At 39.0% G+C, this 26,256-nt stretch overlaps 1 protein-coding gene across 6 annotated transcripts in view; it reads right to left on the bottom strand.

Annotated features, from left to right (window-relative positions):
• Positions 1-26,256, bottom strand: part of KIF16B (kinesin family member 16B) — a 135,636-nt gene that overhangs the window by 71,433 nt on the left and 37,947 nt on the right. For all 6 annotated transcript variants that reach the window (XR_002436408.1, XM_021389942.1, XM_021389941.1 and 3 more), the window contains 3 exons: positions 6,649-6,768; positions 6,097-6,148; positions 4,117-4,254 (listed from right to left, as the gene is read on the bottom strand). Coding sequence is in view for 5 of the 6 variants with exons in the window: in XM_021389942.1 (XP_021245617.1) it covers positions 4,117-4,254; positions 6,097-6,148; positions 6,649-6,768 (310 nt within the window). In the remaining variant the exon portion in view is untranslated. The remainder of the gene's footprint in view (positions 1-4,116; positions 4,255-6,096; positions 6,149-6,648; positions 6,769-26,256) is intronic.

Genomic DNA, 26,256 nt, shown 5'->3' on the forward strand with positions numbered 1-26,256 from the left:
ACTCATCCACTAATGATCGAAGCAAAATTTGATTCTGCCTAAACTGAAAGCTCCAATTTTCCTTCTCATTAGTAGTCTCATTAACCTTCTTCTTCTTTATGTAGAACATTGAAGTTTGTCATCACTCAGAAAAAGATTATTAGTCCTTTATACCCCATAGTTATTTTCTCAGGGAAGAACCCTGAATAATCCATATTGCTCACTTCCTCTCCGTTATGGTATTTAATCAGTTGTGGTACAGATCCATACATAATGTGATTCTGGGCAATTCTTATAACATTACAAGGACAGCAGCACCAAGATTAATACTTTGCTAGTAAAAAGCACATTGTCTGTGATGTTTCACTACTCTCAGAACAATGAAGACTTCCAAGTTAGCCACAACAAAATCAAGCATTTATCTGTTGGTCTGTGTGAGTTACTTTTAGAAGAAAAAGGATTCCATCACACTTACAACCTGAAAAAAATGCACTTACAACCTCTTCATATGAACTGTTATCATCTGAGAATGAAATGCTGTCCTTAATAAGGAGTGGTCCTCCTAAAATTAGCTCAGTTAGGAACATCGACCCAAATAAGGTCATTCAGTCTTGATAAATCAATGACAGAAGGCGCTATAATCACAGATTCATTTCTTGCTGCCTCCACAACAGATCAAATCTTGGACCAAACAGTTTACCTAGTCAAATCTTACAGAGTAACATTTCACTGATCTGTACGCAGACTGTATTGCAAAGGCATTTTGATACTGTCTTCATAATTTATGTGATACAGTCAGGTGACCTTTCCTTCATGATGCGTACTGGGCAGTTGGTTTGTTTTTATGTAGGCGTATTAAAAGCGGTCCCTGGTGGTCATGGCTGCTACAGTGGAAGAGGTGTAACACTTGTTAGCCTTCACAGGCTGGCAATAGAGCCAAACATCTCTCTATCCCATTCTTGCTGTCTGCCGGGAAGCCTGTTCTCATGACTTTAGCAGAGGAGACACTGAAGATTTCAGTAAAATTACTTTGGTTACTTTCAAATGAAGATTAAAATAATTGTAAATATTTTTGACCACATTACTGGGGAGAAGGTAGGTACTTAAATAAATGACTACAGATATAGATACATGTTCCTAACTTCATGCATCTATAAAAAAATAGGAGAAAGGCTTAAAAACAGCACATGACATTCAAAACCAGATGGCAGATCATATGAACAACGATTGTGTTTCTCTTCCAGTACTTCTCCAAATCATATGATCATGAGCCTAGCATGGGAGGATCTGGCTTAGTCTGAATAGGGGGGAAGGAGATGTGGGCCTGTCACATTATACACTTACAGAAGTATTTAAAATCAGAATGTTTTGGGTTGGAAGGGACCTTAAAGATGCTCTAGTTCCACCCACCCATACCATGGGCAGAGTTGCCAACCACTAGACCAGTTTGCTCAATTTAGTACACCAGTATGGTCAAAGAGCAGATTACAAAGGGAAATATGATTCCCCCCACTTTTCCTATTACATTCCTCTTTTTTATCCTGGGATGTCATTATTATATCATCATACCACTTTTTGCATTATGGAACCTCTACATGCTTGTTATTTTTTATTTGTTCTACTGTAAAGGAATAACTACAGTCTTAACTCCCATTTGACAGAATTGAGATATGCAACATGAAAACTTATTAAAGAAAAAAAGTTTCAATCAAAGCCACACTGTCAAAGAATTCCTAAGCATCAGGTTAGATTATCTGTTATTATACAGTGCAGTTTCCCCATCAGAATGCAAATGCGCAGTGTAAATGTCGTCATGGAAACATAACTGGATTTGCCATGCAGTTTGCTTTTTATTTGTTTACTTTAAGCAACAATTCTTATTCTCCTTCAAAGTTAAATGTCAAAGAACAAAAGGTTTCACAAATACATTGACAGCACGAAGAATAGCAACAAGAACCATGCAGAACCAGGCTATCATTTATGGACCTCTGACCTGGTAACTTAATGGGTCAACACCAACACAAAAATGACCAGAGAGCATAAGAAATAAATATGTAGAATGTATATTCAAATATTATCATGCACTTCTTGTCTACACATAGCAATATTTTGGAACTGTGCAAACAAAAGTATCTATAATTAAGATCTTCCCAACTTCTAAGTTACTTTTTTTGTTTTTAAAAGCCACTTTTATTAACAAACTATAAAAAGAAACAAACATTGAGAGATTATGTTAACTACAGAAGGGTTGGCAGCTTAGCTTAAAGATGGAAAACGCAGTTTAAACTGAGGACAAATTTAAGGTAAAGGACAAACTCTAGTGAATATTTGTTCCGTTACTTTTAGAAATTCTACCAGATGCTCTTAATAAGGTAAAAATGATAAAATAATAAGGTAAAAATGCAACAAGTTGCATTTACACAGATAGGCCCCATTAGCCAGAATTCACAAATGCAAGAATTAATCTGAAGAAGGAAGTGGTAATTAATTGCTATGCCTCTTTTTTTATTATTATTAATAACTGTTCATTTGAAAATGTGTCGAATTTTTAGATTATCATAAACGGAAACACTTAAATATATCAGCAGATCATCAGCAATACCCAAATCAGATACTTAAAGAGGCTGGCACTTCATGCTGTGAGACTAAATGCTAACACGGCTAGGAAACACGTAACGTGCATAAGTTGTTAAATCAGTTATTTTATCAGCTTTGCTAGCCCGATGTCATAGCTGTAACCCTTCCTTCAAACTCAATCTGGTTACATGGTCCACAGGTCAGCCTAGGCAGCTGTTTTGCACAATTTAGTAATTCAAAGCAACCCTCTCCTCTGCCCCTTTTTTCTGAGTTGCAAATTTGTTTAGACAGGAAGTCAGAAGGCAAAAAAACAACAACAAACCATGTTTCCACCCTTTACAGTCCAAAAATGAAGCTGCTACATCACCTAGACGAGGGAAATAGCATCCAAACTCCAACTTCCTTCTGAGGCCAATCAAACCTGTACTGCCTTTCAAATGCAGTAGGCTAAGAAAAGATGAGGCATTGCAACTGCAATTCGTGTTAAGTGTTTCTTGCCAACGTTTCTAGCAAGATATCGACAGTATTTACTCAAATTCAAGACAAAAGGGGTTGGGCTTTCTATCTGTCTGCAGGACTCTTATTCTGCATGAATAGACACTTCACAGAATCAACAACATCCTCTCCTCACACCAAAACTCTTTGCTTTCTGTAAGCAGAATTTTGAAGCACTTGAGTTCAAAAAGATGCGAGACTTCTCTCACTCAGCACTACTCTGTCCATTGTGTTCCTCATTTGTTAGAATAAGCTTATTTTGAAAGCTTCTGTCTGGGAATGTAAAATGGCACTGCTTTTCAGCAGCTGGGCTGCAACAAAGCCTCACTGCTCAATGGGTCTGCAGATCTTAGCTAAGTGGGAAGGTATTCTTGGTTCTCCTGGAAGATAAAACATTCACAACCTCGGCTGCAGCACTCCTCAGCTTATTTGATGTCATTTCTTTCCATGCCAACAAAATACATCTTTGGTCACAGTTGTCCCAGGAGCTTTTTTCATTTCCAGATTTTAAAGCTTTAATATTAAACCTGTAATTCTCGGAATGTCATCTGTAAGGGTTTCTCTCCCTCCATTTGTCATTTCCCTACAGTTGCAGTTAACAGATACTCCAGCTGAGTCTCCTGCTGTGCAAGAGGATTTGGCAACAGTGTGTTAAGTGGGGCTGTCCTGGACCTCTGAGGAGCTGGAAAAATAAGTACCTAATGTTATTTTAGTCATGCGGAAGCCAATATTCTTTTTCTTAATATCACAGCAATCTGAGCTATCTGCCATGGACTTCACTTCACATATAAACTTGGAATGAAATCAAACGATATGTACAGTTCACACTGAAGATTAAGAAGTGGCTTAAATTAGTAAAGAGCTCTCTTTAAATCACATAGCAGTTCTATGAAAGAACAAGAACTCCACGGCTCTCCCGATCACCTTGGGCTGCAGATGAGAAGAAAGCGAATTAAAATTAAAATGAATTAACCTGTAATCCCTCTATATACACGTTGATTGTTCAGTGGTCTTGCCAGAAAGAAAAAAAGACACTATCAAAAACTACACAATGCTGGGTAGTACCTTGGTTTAGCTGCGTGGCCTCGGTAATCTGAATTCCATTCACAGAACACTGCGCTCCATTCAGTGGTATTAGATTCACAGTACCATTAAGATTTTCAAAGATACAGTGCTCACTTTCCAAATCAAGACCATGAAGAACTAAACATACAAAAATAAAATAATTAGTCTTTTAACAACTAATAAGATTTGCACGGTGATATTGATTCATTAAGGACATATTGTGTTACATATTTCCAAACATCTTTTCTCATTTTTTTCTGGACAATATTTGCTCTTTCCTTCATCACTTCCCACATTATACACTGACCCCATTTTTTTTTGTTGCTGTTTTATTGCAGTAGAAGAGCTTTCTTCTGATTTATTTTATGTAATGGTCTTTTCTCATATGTTTTGGCACAAGATTAATAAGTGCTTATTCTTTTTTCTGATAAAGAAAACAGGAAAGGAAAGTTTATGTATTTGTAGAGACAGACTTTTCTTGCCTAATTTCACTAAGAGATGAACTCATTGAGAGCAGCCCTGTAGAGAAGCACCTGGGGGTCCTCAGGAATGACAAGTTGGACAAGAGCCAGCAGTGTGCTCTTGCAGCCCAGAAAACCAGCTGTCTCCTGGGCTGCATCAACAGAGTTGTGGCCAGCAGGGCGAGGGAGGTGACTGTCCTCATCCACTCTGCCATTGTGAGGCCCCATCTGCAGCACTGCATCCAGGCCTAGGCCCCCCAGCACAAGAAGGACACGGTGCTGTTGGAGCAAGTCTAGAGGAGGGCAATGAAGATGCTCAGAGGGCTGGAGCACCCCTCCTATAAATTAAGGTTGAGAGCCGTGGGCTTGTCTAGCTTGGAGAAGTTTCTGGGGAAACTTCATTGTGGCCTTTCAGCACTTAAAGGGAGCTTAAAAGCAGGATAGGAACTGACTTTTCACTTGGGAAGATAGTGATAGGACAAGAGGGAATGGCTTTAAACTAAGAGAGGGGAGATTTAGGTTAGATGTTAGGAGGAAATTTAAACCCAGAGAGTTGCGAGGTACTTGAACAGATTGCCCAGAGAGCTGTGGGTGCCCCATCCCCAGAGGTGCCTAATGCCAGGTAGGACAGGGCCCTGAGCAGCCTGAACCGGTGAGGGGCAACCAGCCCACAGCAAAGGGTAGGAACTGGATGAGCTTTAAGATCCCTTTCAACCTAAGTCACCCTGTGATTCTATGGTAACCTGCAATTCTAGAGTATCAGAAAGGCTGAAATAAGGTTATATGTTCCATTATGTTCAGGCACTTACCAAACAGTTATGCTGCTTTCTGTGCGTTATGTGTGAATAGCTCTACCCGTATTGCTTACCATTACAAAGCAATGTGAGTTTTGTAGTATTTACATATAAATTTTAATCCACACATCTTTTAACCACAGGATATATACAAAACTACATCATCTGACTTCTCAGTTTTTCATTTGAGAACTTAAGGATGTAGTTTATTTAATGAAACTGCCTCTAAGCAACATGTGCGACAGGGCAGTCCAGCAATAGCATTTAGCTGCTTTTAAAGAAAGTAGGAAATACAGTACAAGAAGCCTATCTACTTTTCACTTAACTTCCAGAATTTTCTTCCACCCAAATCTAAAGACCTAAGACTGCTTTAGGTGTAACAATATAAAAATATTCTCATTATACAAAGGTTAAGAGAATGATTGTGCAGCAATTGTGACAGGTGCTGTATGAGAAAGGATAATATTATTACAGAAGGCTATTTCAAGAGCAGAAAGAAATAAGAAACAACTATATGAATATGAATAGATCTGAATCCCACAAGCTATTTTGTATGTCATGTTCCTTGAAGCAAATCCCACGTAATGCAGCCTTAAAAATTTCCTAAAAATTACAATATGCAAGAACATTTGAAGAACTAACTGAAAAAAAGGAAAATTATAAAGCTCTGTTAACAGACTGGGATGTTAGAAAGAATAGAAAAAAAACAATGCAAAATTCCATACCAATATCCTGTTCTGTCACAGCATCTTCTCTGCCAACATATGTTTGGCCCTCCTAAGTAAGAGAGAAATGTACATACTTTCAGTTGAAATCTCCCTTTCTCTCATACACAGAAATGGTTTACCTTACTCAGAGTATTATGGACAAGTGTATGTTTCAACATACCATATTCTTTCACTTTTTTAGTTTAAGAAACACTTTCACAGTCGTTATTATACGATATATTAACAAATTCAACTATCGTGCATAGGAGCACCATTTTAGTTTTGAGACAATCTAGATCTGGATTTCAAGTTAAGCTTCACAGTGAAAGTAATGGAAAAAAAAAAACATACATAGGTTGATATAAGTACCTATCTCTGGTTAATCAATTAACCCTCAGGATAAATCTAAACTATAGGGAGAGCAATGTAAGGAGCTTTTCCTACCACAGTGGAGAGATGTAATGAGCACTTGTATGAGCACTGTATTTAGATAGCAAATTAATACTGCAATTTGTCTACTGAAAAATCACAAAGCATACAAAGGATACGGAAGCAAAGATATGTATTTACCTTCAAGTGATACAAGATGATGCCAGTACTAAGAAGATCATCATCAATGCCAATTAAATGAGGCAGTTCAGAGTCTAACACAACACCTATCCCTTCTTTCCTCAGAGCCAAGGTTTGTTCCTGTAAAGGACAAAAGTATAGTTATCAAGATATGCAAGAAATATTCTTCATTCTCTTTTTAAATAGTGTTTAAGTAACTCATTCTCTGTGATACCACAAAAAAATTGGCAGGGTTTTTTTCCCCTAACATTTTAAATGCAACTTTTATATTTCCAGTGAGTGTTCCAAGCTTACCGTTCAGGAAATCTGTGAAGGTGTTATTTGAAAGAGGCCAGACAAACAGCTGAATTATACGAGATAAGGGAGATCAATCAAGAGAATAACAAAGCAATGTTGTATAAAAGCAAGCTCTGTATCGCCATGCATGATAGCAAGAAGAATTTAAAACTACACAGAATTCAGAATGGCTAAAGAATACTGAAAACTTTTTGGTGGTCCTTTAAATAAAGTGAATCTTATGCAATTAAAAACCCAGACACCTGAAAGCCCAGTAGGCTTAAGCAGTTAGAACAACACCCAATGTAAAGGAAGCACTGGCAATAGCAAAGAAATGCAGAAGTATTTGCAGCACATAATTTTAATTCTTTGAATTTCCTTTGGGCCGTACTCTGCAGCATCTGTGGGATAAAGTATCAATCAGCAGGAGTAAGTGGAAGGCTTTAACACTGGAAGAAATATAGAATCATTTGGGTTAGAAAAGACCTTAAAGTTTATTAAATCCAACCACCTAACACTACCAAGGCTACCAATAAACCATGTCCCTAAGTTCCACCTCCACACATCTCTCAAATACTTCCATGGATGGTGACTCCACTTCCCTCGACGGCCATTTCCAATGCTTGACCAACCTCTCTGAAAAAACTCCTCCTAAGATCAAATCTAAGATCCAGACACAACTTAAGGCAGTTTCCATACACCTATCACTTGTCCCCTGAAAAAGGAGACTGACACCTGCCTTCCTACCTCCTTTCAGGTAATTGTAGAGAGCAATGAAGATTCCCTTGAGCCTCCTGTTCTCCAGACTGAACAACCCCAGTTCGCTCAGCCAGTCCTCAATGCGTTGTGTTTTCTAGTCCCTTCATGACTTTGTTGCTCTTCCCTAAATGCATTCAGGCAACTCAATAGCCTTCTTACAGCGAGGGGCCCAAAAATGAATGCCAGCACCAAGTACAGAGGGATAATCACCTCCTGCTCCTGCTGGCTGTGCTATTGCTGACACAAGCCAGGATGGCGCTGGCCTCCTTGGCCACCTGGGCACGCTGCTGGCTCATGATCAGCTGGCTGTGGACCAGCACACCCAGGCCCTTTTCTGCAGGGCAGAAATCCTTTCAAATCCTTCTCTCCAGCATCCTCATGAGATCTCCAGGCAATGATTTCTATTCCTCCAGCTTTGTTCAAATCCCTATGCAGAGCTATCTAGGACCTATACCCTGAGGCATCCAAGGCTCAGCAGAATACAGGAGGCATCAGAAATAGCTCACATTTTGCCAACAGGCTATTCAACCATGAAGCTTTTGGCAATACAGAGGGAGGTTTCTTACTCTGAGGAGAATTTCCATCTAGGCCTTGTAATGACTTGCTTCAGAAGCCCCAGACCCATGGACAGTTGTAAAGGCGCTGCCCTTTGAGCCTTCCTACAGCAAGGCCTGGCACTGTTCAGGCTATGTGAAGACAGCCAGCCTGCAGCAGAGCCACCCACCCACTGGCTTTTGGGCAGCAAAGGCTCCTGCATGCCCTCAGCACTTTACTACCAGCCCCACTGAGCAGAAGCTGGGCAGGATTCAGCAGGTCCCTGTGGCGATGGCTGCAGCCCCTCGGCTCCTGGCCAGGGCAGGGTTCCTTCCCCCGGCCCACCATGCCCCAGTCTCACGGGGCAGCCACCTCCCCACCAGAAGGCCAGCTGCAGCCATGCACCCGCAGCATGGCAGATCTGAGGCTCGTTGAGGATGGATGAGAGCCTAGGAGAGAACATAACTAGGACAACTGGCCCAAATGGACCGAGGGGATCTTCCATACCATGTCCTGCTCAGCAGTAAAAACTGAAGGAAGGAGTGGGGATGGGGTTTGCCAGGGCTGGTCTCATTCAGGGTCTGGCTGGACATCGGTTGGCTGGTGGGTGACTAGTGCTATGGGTATACACAATATATAAGAGATTAACTACAGCTTTGATACAGGTTTTAGTAGTCGTAAAGTTTATTTTGCAAATCGAACTCAAATCCTATTCGTTTCCTAGACCTGGAAGGTAACAGCAGCAGACTCTGAACACGCACACACTGCCTTTCAAAACGAACCAGTTTTTCGACTTGAAGAACTAAGCCATTATATGCCAAGGAAGAGTGACAACTCGGGAAGGAGAGGCAGCATCAGCTTCTGTGTATTACGAAGCACACACTTTTCTCCTGGTGCCAGCAAATACAGAAAACAAGTTTTCTGACAACAGCGCCAATACTTCTCCAAGTTATCTTCACTCTTCAGAGCCAACCGAGACATTACAGCAATCTATCTGCTTTCTCTTACAAATGCTGTGTGTATTTTCCTACGTACAGCAGCTTGACAAATCTGAAGAAAAAAGATCTACTACTTCATTTTTTTTCCTGCACCGTATAAAACATTGTCAATATCAACACTGTCTAAAACGTTCTCTAGTGACTGTGCAAAAATGGGCAAAATGAGATGCTGACAACACAGAAAAGACTCCAAAACAAAACCAGGAAATCCCAGACAGGTCATGAGTGCACTAAAAAGTTCTCCAGCCTTCAGAAAGAAGGAAAAAAAAAAAGCTGTGATTAATGTTGCCCTGCAGCTCTCTGACATTCAAACTGCATCCAGCTATTCCTTGATATTATAAAAGTGTCACCTCATAAAACCAAAAAATACAGTTTAAATCACTGTTCAAGTGAAAAAGTAATTTCAGTCAAAATATCTATCTCATATTAAATATTTATTGAGTGGCACCTACTGTTACACATAATTTATAACCTTCCTATATGACAAGACTGAAGACTTAAAACAGTGAATATAGGTGGCTGATCACACAACTGCGGGCACCTTTGGCCCAATGCAACTGATGAAACATTAAGAGCTAAACATTTTTTCCAGCATAAACAAAGCATTTGCTAACATCCCTGACTGAGGGGGAAAAAAAAAAGGCATCCCAAGAGATAATGAAATCATTGCTGGGAGAGAAAAATCTGTCACAAATAATTAAGATGAAAGTAAAAAAGCTTTGATTTTCAGTCTTCATATTTAACACATTTATTGTATATTCAGAAATAAAGCGCATATAATTGTGATTTAAAATTGATGCGTCATTTGTACATATCTAAAATTAAAGAACATAAGTTAACTGAGTTTCTAAAACCTTACTTTGCAAGTAACTACTACGCACAAATAGAATACACTCTTTTAAGGGAAGTATTAAAATAAATGCAACAGAGTGTAGTGAAATTAAGTAGTGAGATCAAGATATAGATTAGATGTAAGGAAGAAATGCTTCACTCAGAGGGCGGTGAGGCCCTGGCACTGCTGCCCAGAGAGCTGTGGGTGCCCCATCCCTGGAGGTGCCCAAGGCCAGGGTGGATGGGGCCTGGGCAGCCTGAGCTGGTGGGGGGCAGCCAGCCCACGGCAGAGGTTGGGGCTGGGGGGCTCTGAAGTCTGTTCCAACCAAGCCATTCTATGATTCTATTATTAGGTTATATCTTCAGATACAATTTACTACAAATCCGGAAGCTTAATCAGTTTATCTGGGGTAACTGCTAAACTTTAAATCGTTTGGATGAAAATCTAATTCCAAATTCAAAGGAAAACTCCAAACTGTGCACTTCTGCCCTAAACCAAAAGCCACAAACACTTTCAACAATATGTGTTAGTCTGTTCTTCCACACTGAAAGAAAGAGAAGAAAATGGCCAGAATGAAGCAGCCAGATTGTTCCTCTACCCTTGATGGCATAGGAAGGAAACTTCTAAAGGAGGAAGGAAGGACCTCTTTTGAAATGAACGGAAGGTCTGTAAGCTATTCTAAGGCAGAGAAATTATTAGGTTTGTTCCGGAACTTGATTCACTTTCATTTGTGCAACACCATTTCAGAAAGCGGTGAATCTGTAAGTCAGAATGCCAAGAGCAGGAAAGGTCACTGTCCCCATTAAAAAAATACTAATGCAGAAAATGAATGAAAGCCTCAAGGTAGAATTTTAAAAACTTGCATGCACTGCATGCATCTTATCTTGAATTATCCTTGAACAAAAAAAGTGCACATGTACTCCCTCTGTATTTAAGATGCGTTCATAAACTGTGGAAAATAAAGCACGTCAAGTATTACACACAAAGGAGCACTCTGTGAATACAAATGCCTGCACTGTGCAGAGAAAAAAGTTTTCTTCCTTCGGAGCCTCTAGATTAAATAGACTCATTCTGTAGAAATTCAGTCATATAGTAATTCTGAGTCAGTACATAAAGAAACACCTTCTTGAGTCACAGTAAGGATAAGAGGATTAAATTGTTTGCATAGAAGATGCTCTCTTGGAATTCTGCAGCCAGAAACATCCTGATGGGGTAAATTCATGAGCACCTCTGTGGCACATACAGGAGCTGTTACAGAATCCCTTCTATGCTGCTGCACCACATCTGCTGAATTAACTGCATTAAGGCACCTCCAAGCTTGCCCTTCAGAAACACAGTGTTTGTGTAAAGTACCTGTATGAGCTTGTAAGTTGAAAAATAGCGTACTGGAGCTGAGAGATTGCTCTATCAAACAGTGTTATTGTGCTCTTTGTATCGGTTGTGGTTTCCAAGGAAATAAATGGGGGGCATTACTTTTAGAGCAATCTCTGTACAGTTGCCCATGTTAAAGAATCTTTAATATGCATAGCATTTCTTTCAATGCATTGAATATAGACGAATAACACAGACCAAGGCACACAAAAATATTGAAAAGAATACTGAACTAGCACAGTGCCCTTTTAATGAACAGAATTCCTAGATGAAGTTTAATTTCTTTCATACTTTCCATCACAAAAATCTCATTTCTTTTCCTTAAATATGCAATGGTTAACTGCTGGCACACAGTTCTGAGAGAACACTGTGCAGAGGCTTTCAGCAAAGCATAACATTATGCCAGCTAAGTAAACTGTCCAGATGTCTATATTTAAATTATGCAAAAATGCATAATACCAGATTAAAGAAGTTATGGGTAAAAATGTGCAATGGCAAAACTCTTTGCATTAATATTTAACCTGATTACATACTACAGCAAATTCTTATGCTAACAGGTACTTTGGGTGCATTCGATTTCATTGAAAATATGCTATTATGTCCTAGGTTCACACAAATGTCTCAAGATCTTCACTGGCACAGCACTAACATTAAGCTCCCTATAAAATATAGATATGTGCATTGTACACAAAGGAAATTCTTGATTCGTTTCCCTCCAGTTAAGCATTCCCGATGTTTTTCATTCCCTTTAAATCAGCAGAAAGAAATGCTTCCCACCTACAGAAGAAGATATCCCGAATTGCCCAGAATTCAAAGGCACCTGAAAATGCTTATTTCAAAATCCAGCAGATGCACAAAATTAAAGAGGCTATGCAAATGAAGGCAGTGAGAAACATGGGTCAAACAGCCTCAGCTGGTCATCCCTTGATCGAGGTGGGTGAAAAACCTACGACTTCACAGCACTTCAGCAGTTTTTATCATCTTCATCCCAGAAAGGTGAAAGATTAGGAGGCTTACAGTTACAGTTCCACAGCAGAGGTTTTTGACAAATGTAAGAAGCAAAGTTACAACAAGAAAAGGTATGCATACAACAGTCAAAGCTAACTTACGCATAATTCCTGTATGAGGTCTACACCTCTCGCATTTCCAGAACTAATCTTTCAAGAAATAGGAAATGATGCATAACTGCAGGAGAGGCACCCTGATGAAAACGTACAGAACGAAAGTGGGAGAACTCCCCAGTGGACAATGCTTGCTGGCTATTACCTATACTAGGGATCAGAAAAGAAAACCGTTCAGCAGCATCAGAAAGAAAAAGTGATCTCTTGCTAAACTGAAGGATATTGCTGACTTACAAAGGTGCAAGAAAAATTGGACAAAATGCGAGAAAAGGAAAGTAGGGAATGAATATGCAAGGGTATCTATCACCTCTGGTTCCCTAACCCCAGGAACTGCACGCACAAAAAACATGGAAAGATTTCTGGTGGAAGGATTACTATCTAACTTGCCCTCTTTTATACTGCAATAGTGGGCACTGTTGCCTGAATTACTTCACCTACAGGCCTATTTAATCCGATCCAGTATAATCTTTAACAGCTGCACAATAGATGAGAATGTTTGGAAGTCTGATTTGAAACCAGGTTTCCCAGCCTTTTAATAAAGTATTTTATCAGTAAATACATGAAGGAACACATGTTACCAACAAAAATTCTAAGTCTCTTTTGAATCCCACTGATTTTTGCCTTTTAAAAATTCTTTGAGCAAAGAATTTTTTTGCTATTATGCATAAAAATCAACATAAAAAACACTTTACATTTGCTGCTTTAATACAATAAATGGTTTTTCCCCCTGTGTTCTGATGGATTAAGATCTTACTCCTTGAAACTGAAATGTGTGATAAGAAAATCACATAATGATTCATTATGTAGCATCTTCTGCTTTTAAAGTTACCTTTCAAGAGAGCGCTGCAGTGAAATGGCAAACATGACAGTAGCACTTCTGACTGAAGAGAAATGCCTCCTTTGCTGGCTACCTCCCTACCTTTGCAATTTGTGCACTCTCCTACTATTCTTGACATTTTGGACGACTTCCTTTACCTAGATCTTTCTTTTTCTTCTTAATTTCTCCAAGGTCTACTTTAACAACCACATAGATGATGCATTTTCATCTATATATATTTGTGCCTTTTAGTAACACAAAGCTTTCTGAATTTTCACACAAAGTGCAGCGGTAATACCAGCTCTACCTATACTCATAGCTTTATATTTCAAAGCCAAGGTACACTTCATGTCTAATTAACAGAAAAAAAAACAGGATCATTAACTTGCATTAGATAGTAAAAACCTGTGTCAAGCCTCTCACTGAACTCTGACTTAGTAGTACAATCAGTTTTTCATGTAAACTTTGTTAACCTGTAAACCCCTTCTGCACTGAGCTGCAGGTTGCCACCCTATCGTAAAGCTGAACAAGCTAAATTATAGATCACCAAGGTTTTGGAGAATAAACCCCAGGAATGATTTTGCTGAACAAATTACTAGAGCTTCCATCAAACAATTGGAGTACACAAACTAAATTATTCTCCAATTTTCTATATTAATATATATTGCTTTGACATCCTAACTAAATTATCAAATAATCAGGAACTGAAATCAACAAAACAGTATCTTATTATCATATGATCTATGTGTTCCAGAGAAGTTTAATTTATCTTTCAAATTGCAGAATTTTCCAGATTTGACACTGGGATATGTGATGCTTTTATTATTCCTATACCACCCTCTATGTAGCAGCACATTTACATGTTTAGCTGTGTTAATCAAATACTCTAGTGAAATATGAGTCCTTTCAATGAAAGTGAAAACAGACTGCTTTTCTATTATGCATGCCCTCCCTCCTCAGTTCTCTCTTTATGCAAAGAAATAGTTTCACCCACTTAGGGAAGACAAACCATCCTCCAGCATGCAATTACTTTCTTATGTAAGCTTTGAGGTTTTTTTGCAAATATATTAATTCCCTAAGGTATCGGTAGACAGTAACTATCCCTCATGAAAACATCTAATGAATTTACCTTGCATGCCTTGCAATTGTTAAAGCCTCAATGTCTCATGCAAACCCACTGAGCACTTCCGTTGTGTGCTCTCAGGTGAGCAATCTAACACTTGCAAAACACCAACCTGTTACCAAGTCAAAATCTGCATCACAGCTCTGACAAAAGCCAGTCGTGGAAACCCAAGTATGTAACAAGATCATCACTGTGGTATAAAACAGCTGTGGAGCATGGCCTAGGTCCATCTGCACATTTCTTTTACCTTACAAACACAAACTTTTGAACTTAATTTCCACTCAAAGACTATTCCCACTATTTGGATCTACAGTCCTAGTGTTTGGAGAGGTTTTTAATGGATTAAAAATAGCAGTATTTAAGAGGAATACACTGCAAATAGACTGGTGTTTCTATTTACAGAAATTGTCTTAATGATTGCAGGTTTCATTCTTCTGAAAGAAAAGTGCTACATAAACAGATGGACTACTCTGAATTTTCAACTGCTTTGCATGCTAATTATTATAAAGAATGCATGGCCCACTATTAACGTTGCAGTCAATATTGCAAGATGAGATTACTAAAAATTAGTGAAATTGCCAGTTAACTCGAGAAACAAGAAAATTCATTTAATTCTGAAGTTTCAGGAATTTTGCTTCTGCTTTAAATGCTAGCAGTGTTCCTCCTATCTGAGAAAGGAAGAAATAAATGTGACCTCCTGTGTTGCCAGTGCAGTTCCCAAATAGCTTAATAAATCATTTGATGGATTCCAACTCAGGCTCTCATCCTCTGCATAACTGAAATTGTTTTCACATATTTGGCCTGAACTTACTAATAGTCAGTTCATACTCCTGAATTTTGAATCACTATTGGCATTCAACTGAAATAATTATTTTGCTTCTTGTGTATGTATTTATTGATATAATTACTGTCAGCATTTCTATCCCCTCTCCTCATTGCCATCTTAACAGGCCAAACTCTGAGCACTCCTTTCATCAAACCAGCCTGGCCACAACGTAGTGTTTAATGCTTCCTCTCTCTGCAACTCCCATCTGCACTCATCCTCCTTGACCTAGATCACAGAATATCCTGAGTTGGAAAGGACCCACAAGGATCACTGAGCCCAACCTCTGGCCCCACACAGCACCCCCAAGCCCAATGTCTGAGAGCGGTGTCCCAGCGCTCCCTGAGCTCCGGCATCGGGGCCGTGCCCACTGCCCTGGGCAGCCTGTGCCATGCCCACCGCCCTGTGGGGCAGAGCCTTTCCCTCACCCCCACCTGCCCCTCCCCTGACACAGCTCCATGCTGTTCCCTTGGGCCCTGTAGCTGTCCCCAGAGAGCAGAGCCCCACGCTGCCCTCCGCTCCCTGTGAGGAGCTGCAGCCGCCATCAGGCCTCCCCTCAGCTCCTCTGCTTTGTGCTGAGCAAACCCAACTCAGGGACCTCAGCCATTCTTCATGCAGACCCTTTTCCATCTTTGCACTCCTCCTTGGGATGCTCTCTATAGTTTTACACCCTTCTCATGCTGTAGCACCCAGACAGCAGGCAGTGTTGGCGGTGAGGCCACGCAGCACAGAGCAGAGGGGACAGCCGCTCCCCTCACCCCCTGGCAGCGCAGGGCCTGGCTGGCTCAAGTTCAACTTGTTGTAAGCCAGAACTCCCAGATCACTTTCTGCAGGGCTGCTCTCCACCCTCTCATCCCCAGGTCTGAGAAATGACTTACTGAGAGTGTTCCCAATGTATTTACAGTTTTCCTTGTGTCAGACATCCTTATTTTCTTCTCACAACACAAAACATCTATGCGATCCTTCCAAGCTCTCATCCGTCTTTCACGCTGGCATACTACCTTATGACAGTGAAGTCTCAACCACCCTCCTCCCCATTCCATGGGGCTTTAAAATCATATCAGTCTCCGGGCTTCTGTACTTCAAACTATCTGCCATCAATCTCCTTTCTATTATTCTAATTCTGAGTCATCCTATCCTCTGTGAGATGCTCTGCTTGAAAAATGATGTCTCTCCATTTTATTATCAGTAAACTTCACCAGTTAATACACCTAAGGAAAAGATTAAAGATGGTCAGGCCTAACAATGAGCTCCTACTACCAGCTTCCCTCCCTCCTAATATTTCCTCACATCCTCTCTACAACTACTTTTTATTTAGGTTCTAATCACCACACTAGTGAAATAGGGGTCCCAGGGTCAGATGGCTTTACTGACATCAGTAAACTACAGCTGTTCCTAGCACGGATCACTGATGGACCAGAACACAGACAGAATTCAGCACGTACTGAGTGGGCAAAGCACTAACAACAAGGTCTGGAATTGACCGTAGGACCACAGACAACACTGTAAATATTAACTAAAAAGGAAACAATTCTTTAAAAAATGTTAATTTAGAAACAATGGATTTACAATTACGCTTGTTCCAACTCTAAGACATATGGCAGAGTAAGTATTCAGTTTTAAAGAAGTTTTCGTAAAAAAAGCATTTCTTAAAATTAGTCTCCTCACTAACCTTGCCAATGTAACCCATTTAGGAAGCAACATTAGTCGAGGTTTTGAGTCCCTCCACAATTTACTTCAGCATAATGAATGTAGGTCAGAGCAGCAGTTCTGAATTTAACATTTGATTTAGCTTTGAATGTTTAGCTCCACTAGGTAGCATTTTAACAGCCTTTTTCTTTCGTTCCATTTTGAGAACAGAGTTTATAATGACTTTTCTGATAGTTGATGAAGGTATTATCACCTTACTTTTTTCCCCAGAAATAACGTGCTGGTTTTTACTAGGTCAATGACAGCAAATACAAGTTGTCACTTTACGAGCAGTTTTTAATGCAAATTAAAGGACTATTAAAAGGTCAGAAATTGCAAAAGATGTATTCTTTTTGATCTCAAGTCAAACCTTTGAGGATGCTACAAAAAGACAGAGTAAAGTGCCCTTTAAAAATCATCAATTTTATTTTGTGTACCTTAAGCATAAAATAGTTGGTGCTTTAAGCTGACAAATGTCATTAGTAATTAGTTACACATAGTAAAATCACTACGATTGTTGATACTCTTCTTTTGAAAATCTAGTGAAGTCATTTGGGAGAACTAAGCTTTTCTTAGCAACTACACTTATCTTTGCCTAATTCAAATTCCAGTGAAATAAACCCTACCTAAATGAGAATACACATTCTACCACTGAATGCATACTAAGCTCTGTATACGAACATATAAATATATATAAACTCTATTCATACACATAGCATACTGCCAATTGAATTGATTGCACAACTACTGAATGCCAGAAGAGATGAGACACACAAAATGCCTATGCCTATTAATTACAGTTAAAGAAACTACAGTTTGTTTCAAGATTTTAAAAACAAAATACAAATGAATGACTTATTCCAGTTTGCAACAGCCTAATATAGTCATTTAACTGCTTTTAAAGGAACAGCATGAGAGGACACCAAATGCTTCAAATGTAAATACAGTATAAGGATTTCCATTATTGTCATCCTCTTTGCACTCTCAGGAAAACCTCCATGGGCCTACTTTTTGCCAGGCAATATGAAGTAATAAAAAAGAAAGTCATGTTCACCAAAGGAGGCATGACATTAGCTACGTTTACATACTGTAATAAATAAAGCTAGTCTTCCTTCTACAGTCGCAAAGCTTTATGTTATTTTTATAACTGTACTGAGATTTCCAGAGCACAAATGCTGCATAACGTGGCAGCCTTGCTCCTCATGTGAATTCTCAGTGACTTCTGGCAGATGTCAACTGCACCTCAAAAATGATACATCTACTGGGAAGTAATTCATGCTATTATGTAAATGAGCTCAAAATAAAAGATTATGCACTGGTACAGAATACGATGTAGCACTTTTCAGTAACTTTAATGACTGGCAAGTAAATATCACAAACCACAAGGAATGGAGGCTAAGTCTACTGCATAAGCCTAAACCTTTGAGATAGCCCAGACACTAAGACTTTCATATTTTCAGAAATTAAATCAGACCTCCTTGATTAATTAACTATTTATACAAAAAGAGGTGTTTGAAATATTCGTTTGAATGCTTCATTCACATAGACAGTTGGACTGGGGAAACGTGTCTCCACTGACTGAAACCAGAGGAAGAAATAATGGGAATCTGGTGATGTGATAATATAAAGACTGCGTAAATAGAGGTAAAGGGGGGGGGGAGAGGTGACTGCAGATTAAACATACGCATTTCAGCTGTCCAGAAGTGTAACACTGTATTTACCACATTATCAGCTGCATTTGTCAATGAAAAATAAGCCAATATTAAGTAGGTTTATGTAAACAAAAAGACATACGGATGTGCACTTTCTCTATAGGAGCATACTAACTAATCAAAGGAACACCAGAAAACTGGAACCATACTCTCTTCTTTCTTACTCATCTTAGTACAGTTAATTCTTTGTTATACAACAAAGAAATTAGGCAATCACTCTGCGTAAGCGTACTTTATTTTTTTTCCCTAAAATTCTGAGCATCCCTGCAGCACATAATTGGTAAATTAATTAACATTGCAGAGGAATTGCCACATCAGTATTCCAAACCCTGGTTTTCTCAGAGTTCCCATTAAAGAGCCGTCACCACAGAAGCTGCAGAAGCACAAGTGACAGGTGGGGATCCCACTGGAAAAAAAAAAGCATCTAAGGACATGTCATCCCTTCATGCAAAACATAATCCACAATTAGATATCCTGGTTCTTTTTAAAGCTTCAGGACAGCTTAACCTACTCCTTAGAGCAATCAAGCTTCCCATCACAACTAGGATATGAAAGTTTGAATTGTTACCCTTAATCAGAAATTCTTCTATTCATCTTCAGAACAAACATCCCAACATCCAACTGAAAAACAGCAAAGACCAAAAAAGATGTCATCAAAAAGATGACATCTTCTTGAGCTGCGTCAGTATCCTTCTTTCCCTAACATTACCTTATCAAAACAAACTAAACGTACAACTAATGATTTGAAGATCTGCTCATGCAGGTTGATACTTTTTAAACAGAAACGTGTTGCATGGAAAAAGCGAAGTCGGAATGAAAAAAATCAGAATAAATCCTTCAGCAGCAGTCCAGATGCTGCAAACTAGATTTCTCAAGAAATTAAACGTAAATATTTAACAGGAAGCTTTACAGAAGTTGGTATTTTTAAAACAGATGAAGTTCTTAACTGGTCTGTTGTGGACTGGTTACTCTTAATTATGTCTTTTGACTTTAACTAAGAGTAAAAACTCTAGATGTAGAAGAACAGTGACACACTGGAAAAGGCTGCCCAGGGTGGTGCTGGAGTCACTGTCCCTACAGGTGTTCAAGAAAAGGGTAGGTGTCACATTGAGTGACATGGTTTATTGGGCTCAGTGGCGATGGGTTGATGGTTGGATTAGATGATCTTAGCAGTCTTTTCCAACCTCAGAGATTCCGTGATCCTACGATGAGAGAAGCAAAGAATAGGAGGAGGAAGGAATGATTTTAACACACTGCGAAAGCTGCTTTGGGATTACTAGAAGTAATTGCTAAAAAGACAGGGGGAGAAGCAGACCTGACTATTTAACTTAAGTTTTAGATTGGAACTGTTTACAGACACTCTCCTTGCTCAGCAATCTGGCTTACTTACAAAACACTTGCCACAGAGTTCAGCCAATGCAAAACACTGTGGGTTTAAAAATAATTAAAAATCTGTTTCAAGAGAACAACTGAAAGATTTGAGATTCCTAATGAAGTGACATCCTACGCATTAATTAGGAAAATATGTTTTTTGTATTGTATCAGTGAAATTGTCTGAGTCATTAGTGGGTGTCTGTTAAGTGAGCTTCTTCTTTATTCCACAAAGTTATACATACAATATCAAATGTCTCTCCTGTGTTTATACTATGTTCAGCATGACGCAGATTCAGCTTCTGGAATAAAAATAAATAAATACTAATTCCTTACCACAGAAGTAGATGCTATTTGGAAGGCTAAGGGAAGAAATGAAGAAATAAGGACAATACTGTCTTTGATGAGGTATCACTGATGTGGAGGAGTCCAACTAACTATGTTTTGTGCTATCCTATAACTTCAATAAAATGGTTTTCAAAAGGAAGGGCGTATTCCTTAATTTAAAAGCAAGAGATTAACTACTGATATAATCATCAATTATGAAAGTAACATTGGCTCCTTCATGCACACCCATAGTAAATAAGGCACAAATTCCCACCAAACATGGTCGCTCTGGTCAACGTGACAAAAAAATGTAACACCATCGCACTGGCTACCAGAATCAGTTTCAAACAATTAGTACAGTGCAGACACTTCAGTCTTAAAAGAGGAAGAAAATTCTACTACCCAAAGCCACAAAGAAAACCGCGACTAAGAGGAAACTCTCCAATCAGATCTTTGACTGTCTCCTACAGCTTTAGACCACACCACTCTCATCAATCAAGAAAGCCCATAAAAGAGTCTGTAACAACCAAGATCAGAAAACTGTTCTGTTGCAAATAGCTTAGTGTTAAAGCGCAGGTGCTCCAGCAGCAGCCCACACAGGCATCGAGAGCTGTCTACATATCAATTAAAAACGCAGATGCAGGATGCAGAACTGCTCAAATGAGCAACTGCTAACATAGGGAAGCTAAAATTAACACAATACCTTCACTGGTTTTCCATAAAGAATAAGAGATTTTTAAGACTGATAACACGAGCAGTTATCGGTCTCCTAAGGCCATCATACCTTTTCCATTTCTCATTGATTCTTTTTCCCTACTCATGTGCTGTGCTCACCATGAAAATGCAGCTGTCTCCTAACACACAAACACCCTATTATTGTAGTAGCACCCAAATGTAACACTATATTTAAATGTGTTCCAAGTATTTCCATCAGAAGCCTTGGTAGATTCAAAGTAATTTTTCAGGAAGCTTGGCCTTCATCCTGGAACTACAAGGACAAATTGAACAGGTTGAAGTCTCTGCTCCCCTACACTTTAGACCTCGCAAAGATAGAACTGCTATTGACACGAGAGGAAAAAAAAAATCCCTGAATAGAATTGCAGGATTTTGCTAATTCTAAGTATAGATGCCCGCTTGGCTGCTTAAGCTTCCTGGACACTCGTCTGTAAAATCCTGTTTTCCAGTGGCTTATAAAACTTCAACCATCAAAGCTGCCACTTTCCACGCTGGAACATCTGCTGCAGGCTGGTTTGTGCCCTCATCAGCTTGAGTTTAAGGGAAAACTATTCTTCTGTTTCAACAAATGAGGCACACGGAGTATGCTGCAGGTAAGCTATGACTGCAGCAGGGCAGGCTTCACCTCTTCACAACCTTCTATCTGTGACTGCACTAAGTATATATCATTGTCAAAAGAAAAATAAATCTACAACTTTCAACACTGACGTTAACAGCAGAGAACGAGACTTTTTTTTTGCCATTGGTGATCCTTCCTAGCAGGAGGTACTGTACCTTCCAGCTAAGAGACAGCAACTCTGCTCTCAATATTCTCTATGCTGGTACCTAAAAAAGGGAAAGAGCCTGGCTGGAGAAGAAAGAAACAGGCGATCTTAATTCATCCTCTTCTCCCATATGCATTATGATACAGTCTTTAATTACATGATCATATATTGTCTACAGGATCTGTGAATAATTCATTCTACAGATTGTACTCTGGGAATGAATCAAGAGAATGCAGGGAACTAGACTTTTATCCACAGGACTCCTTCTTCATTTGTTGCTCAAGCTGGATGATGAATGAGTCCTGGAATTGTAAAGGAAAAAAGACTAGTCTTCTAGCTAATGCATTTATTTATTTTAAAAACTATTTTGTTGACTGTGTTTCTTGAGGGATGAGAGAATTAACGAAGCATTACACTCCTCTGGAATTCTGCTTTGTTTATCTACCGAGAAGATCATCCTTACTTCCACAGATTACTTTAAGTCTGCTAGTACCCTAGCACAGCTAAAACGTCCCACTCTCTGCTGAAAGAACCTGAGGAAAAGAGTAGGACTACGCACAACATTATCCATTAACTACCAAGAATTAAAAGTGGACTTCTGGACTAGCAATGCAATAGCAACAATTTTTGCAGAAGCAGCAGCTTGGTTGCCAAAGAGTTCTCATCCCTCACAACCCAGCTACTGAAGTATACAATACATGAAACTGAAGAGAAGCATGGCAGAAAAATGAACCTGTTCCCTCCTTTAAGAAGAGGGTCAGATTGCAACAGCAGCAGATTTCTGTGTTTGAGACATCTCGGTGGATTTCATTAAGATATAGTTTTGTAGTTGCGAAGAAGAACAAAGAACGGTCATCACACTAATGGCACTTCTACAACAGTAAGACTGTATAAATCAACACTATGTTCAGTTGCCAACTAAGACATTAAACTGGGTGCACAACAGTACTACACATTCAAAGCTATCGGAATTGTGTAGTAATAAACTCCTAAATACAAAAAACCAGCAGAATAAAACGCTTCTTGTATTTCCTATCAAACACACATTTCCATACAACTGTTTGAAACAGTTCTGTGAAAGTCTCAGACAAATTTGCTTTTTTCTTCTAAGATCATGATGTGAGAATGTTTCTTTACCCTCCCATAACCCAGCCCAACAAGGACTTCACATTCTATCACTGCTCCTTCTCATTAGTTCATTGCTGATCCTTTAGAAGAAACAGCTTTCAGAGTTTATTTCTTCTTGTCTTTTTTCTACAGGCTAAATCAGGAGCTTCCTCTGCTTTCAATTTAGCTCTCCTTCCTGCCTCAAGAAAATTAATAGAAAAGCAGACCAAATGCCCAGGAGGAATTGTTGAACAAGTGGCATCTGAGCTGCAGAAAGAATTTCAAAAGCTACTCTTTCTGTCCGACTCCCTCTCATTTGAAAACAGCCTACGAGCCCTAGGGATGGATTAAAGCTAAATGTGGCCTGGATAATCTACAAATGCAGGGCCTCAGTTGTATGGAGAAGGATGGAAGCAAAATACTTGGGAGTATGGTTATTCCTAGAAACCAGAGGGCCTCTATTGGAATGCACAGTCAGGATCAACCAAACTATTCAATTCTGTCTTAATCCACGGCTGGTGAGCTCAGAATCTACAGCCCCCAACTGTGCTTCTCTGATGGTCCAGGTGGTTTCAAGTGGGAAGAAATGGCCTAAAACTGAAATAAAAAAAACAATCAGTAGCATTAGGCATCCCTTGATTGCAACTTTCTAGTTGAAACTGAAAATTCAAAGTGGTCAGACCACCGCAGAGGCATAGCAAGCAGCTAAAGAGGCTACAAGAGAGAAAGGAGGTTTCTCAATAAGATGAACACAGGTGGCAGACACAGACTTGAAATCAGACATCTATTTCTTTTGAAATCTACTTTTGACTGCTGCACTCAGTGTTCCCCAGGTGGCTGGGACATTTTCAATAGTGTTTCTATTAGGAAAAGAGCTACAGTAGATCAGTAGCACTAGTTCCCAATTTAGTACTTTTTTTTTCCCCTTTCTCTTACAACAGCAAGTCAATGTTGCTGTGGGCAAAGTACTAAAAAGAAAAAATAAAGTCACCGGTGAGCAATGAAAGCTACTATCTTAAAGAAAAAGCAACGTCTATCTCAAGGCAATTGTATATTCCTTTTAAAAGTTTTTAGTTTTTTCTTTTATAGAATTTTCTATTTTCTTCTTTCTCAGTCTATACTAACCTACCTGCATGTATCAGACTTAAGGAAGGGAGGTGATCAAGTAAAGTAGTAATCATCATTCAATAATGGCATCTGATCAGCAATATAGCATCAAAAACAATGTCTACTTAAGGCAGGAAAAAAAAAAATTATGTTTGGATGATCTCCATCCAAACTCAAATACCAAAGCAGAAATCTGTGTGCTGACTAAGAGCATAAAGATCCTGGCAGGTAAATATATTCACTTTGCCACACTGAGAGAAAAAAAGAAGTGTTGTTCTTCTGTGAACCAAGTCCCAGGGAACAAAAAGCCCATATGACTTTGAGGACTACAACCACTGCCAGTAACTGCTACATTTTAGAAATAAGTAAACAAAAACAAACCTAGCACTGGGCTAGGGATCAGAAAACAAATGCTAGTCAAAGTGACAGCTAAACCAGCTATTATATACCGTGACTCCAGGAACAGGAGTGGTACTTAAATGCCATACAAGGACTGAGAACTATAAACATTTCCTTGTTGTCAAACGACTTTCTGTAAAAAAGAAATACAAAAATTACTAACTTAATTAAATGAAACAATTATCTGTTGCTTTTTGTTGTTTTTTGGGTTTTTTTTTTTTTCCAACTGCAAGGTCCATTAAAAGAGAAAGAAAATAGATTAAGTGTCCTGCATCTATGTCCACAGTATATTTACCTGGTCAAATAAGAGACACCATCTCTCCCAGGACCTGCTCTTCCATATCCCTAAAATATCAGAGCTTTCAAGTTGAGAAAATAAATATATTTTTAAGGCTTTAACTGAAGTAATTTGTCAAACATTCTAGATATACAGTAATTTGAAAAAGATACTGACAAATAACTGTGATAATCTTGAATGTGCACAATCACTTTACCCATCATCCCACCTGTGAATTGTTGTTCAGAAACATTTCTGTCAAAACAGTTTCTCAAGTTCTTCAGGACTTGCTCCTAAACCAGTGTTTTGGCATTCTAATAATCTTATTTTAGTATTTCAGCAATGAAAGTCAAGATACTGCAAATCATTCTGCCTTAAAATATCTGAATTAAATCTGAATTAAACCTGAATTAAGCATCCAGAAGCAGTTGATTTTTGTATCTGTAGTGACATCTAGTGTAAGAAATCAGAACCACATTTAACAGGCTTCTAGAGGAAGAGAATCTATCGTTTCCTAAGTGATTTCTGACTGAGAAAGACAGACATGAAAAACTAACATCAACTCTTTTTAGCCCTTCTTAATATCTTGTCCTCTTCACAGCCTTCAAGGCCAGCTGAAGGGAACCATATCAGGCATAATGTAAGAGGCTATTTAATGCAAATGTGCATTCATACCTTTCCACACAAAACCAGCTTGAGGTATGTACATGCATCATGTAATTGCTGGGTAGAGAGGATGCTCTGAGAAAATAACCAACCTCAGAATTAGAGCTGGCATCCCACTTGTTCCATCAGCTTTTCAAAACAGAAAAAGAAATTCAGGAATAGCATGACTTAAATGCTTCACAGACACTCAATCCTGCTCTAATGTTGCAGTGATACTAAAGCCTTGTCCTTAAAAGCTCCAGCAGGAGTCATAGTTTGTAAAAATGAAATAAAAACTGAAAGCATGCTGAGTCTAGTATAGATGACAAATACAAGTTATACAATAACAAAGAAAATTTCCTTAAATAAAGTACAGATTTAAGTCTCATTGAAACTACACAGTTACGCTTTAGGCCCGGCCAAAATTACACATTCTAACCAAAATGCAACACCAACGTGTCTAACTAGCAACAATTTACAAAAATTATTCACTTGCCGCAATGTGAAAAATCCTGAACAAGTGTTATTCCTGCCAAACATACAAACAAACACATATGCCAAAGCTGAAAATGAACATTTTAAATACAGCACCATGCATACATCAGTTTGCATATAAATTCACACCACTCCTGTAACTTTTTTTTTTTCCCATTGGCCAATAATACCGTTTTTTTAGGGCCTGTGTTTCAGAGGCACACATCCAAGAAGCCTCGGTCACATTTAGATTCTGAGGGCAGGATTAAATCATACACTTGTGTCTTTTGTGAAAACTTGCATAACATACCAGCAGGTACTGGAAGATTGTAAAATAATTGAGGTGA

This window comes from Numida meleagris, chromosome 3, assembly GCF_002078875.1.
Source record: "Numida meleagris isolate 19003 breed g44 Domestic line chromosome 3, NumMel1.0, whole genome shotgun sequence".
In the NCBI taxonomy this organism is placed as follows: domain Eukaryota; kingdom Metazoa; phylum Chordata; class Aves; order Galliformes; family Numididae; genus Numida; species Numida meleagris.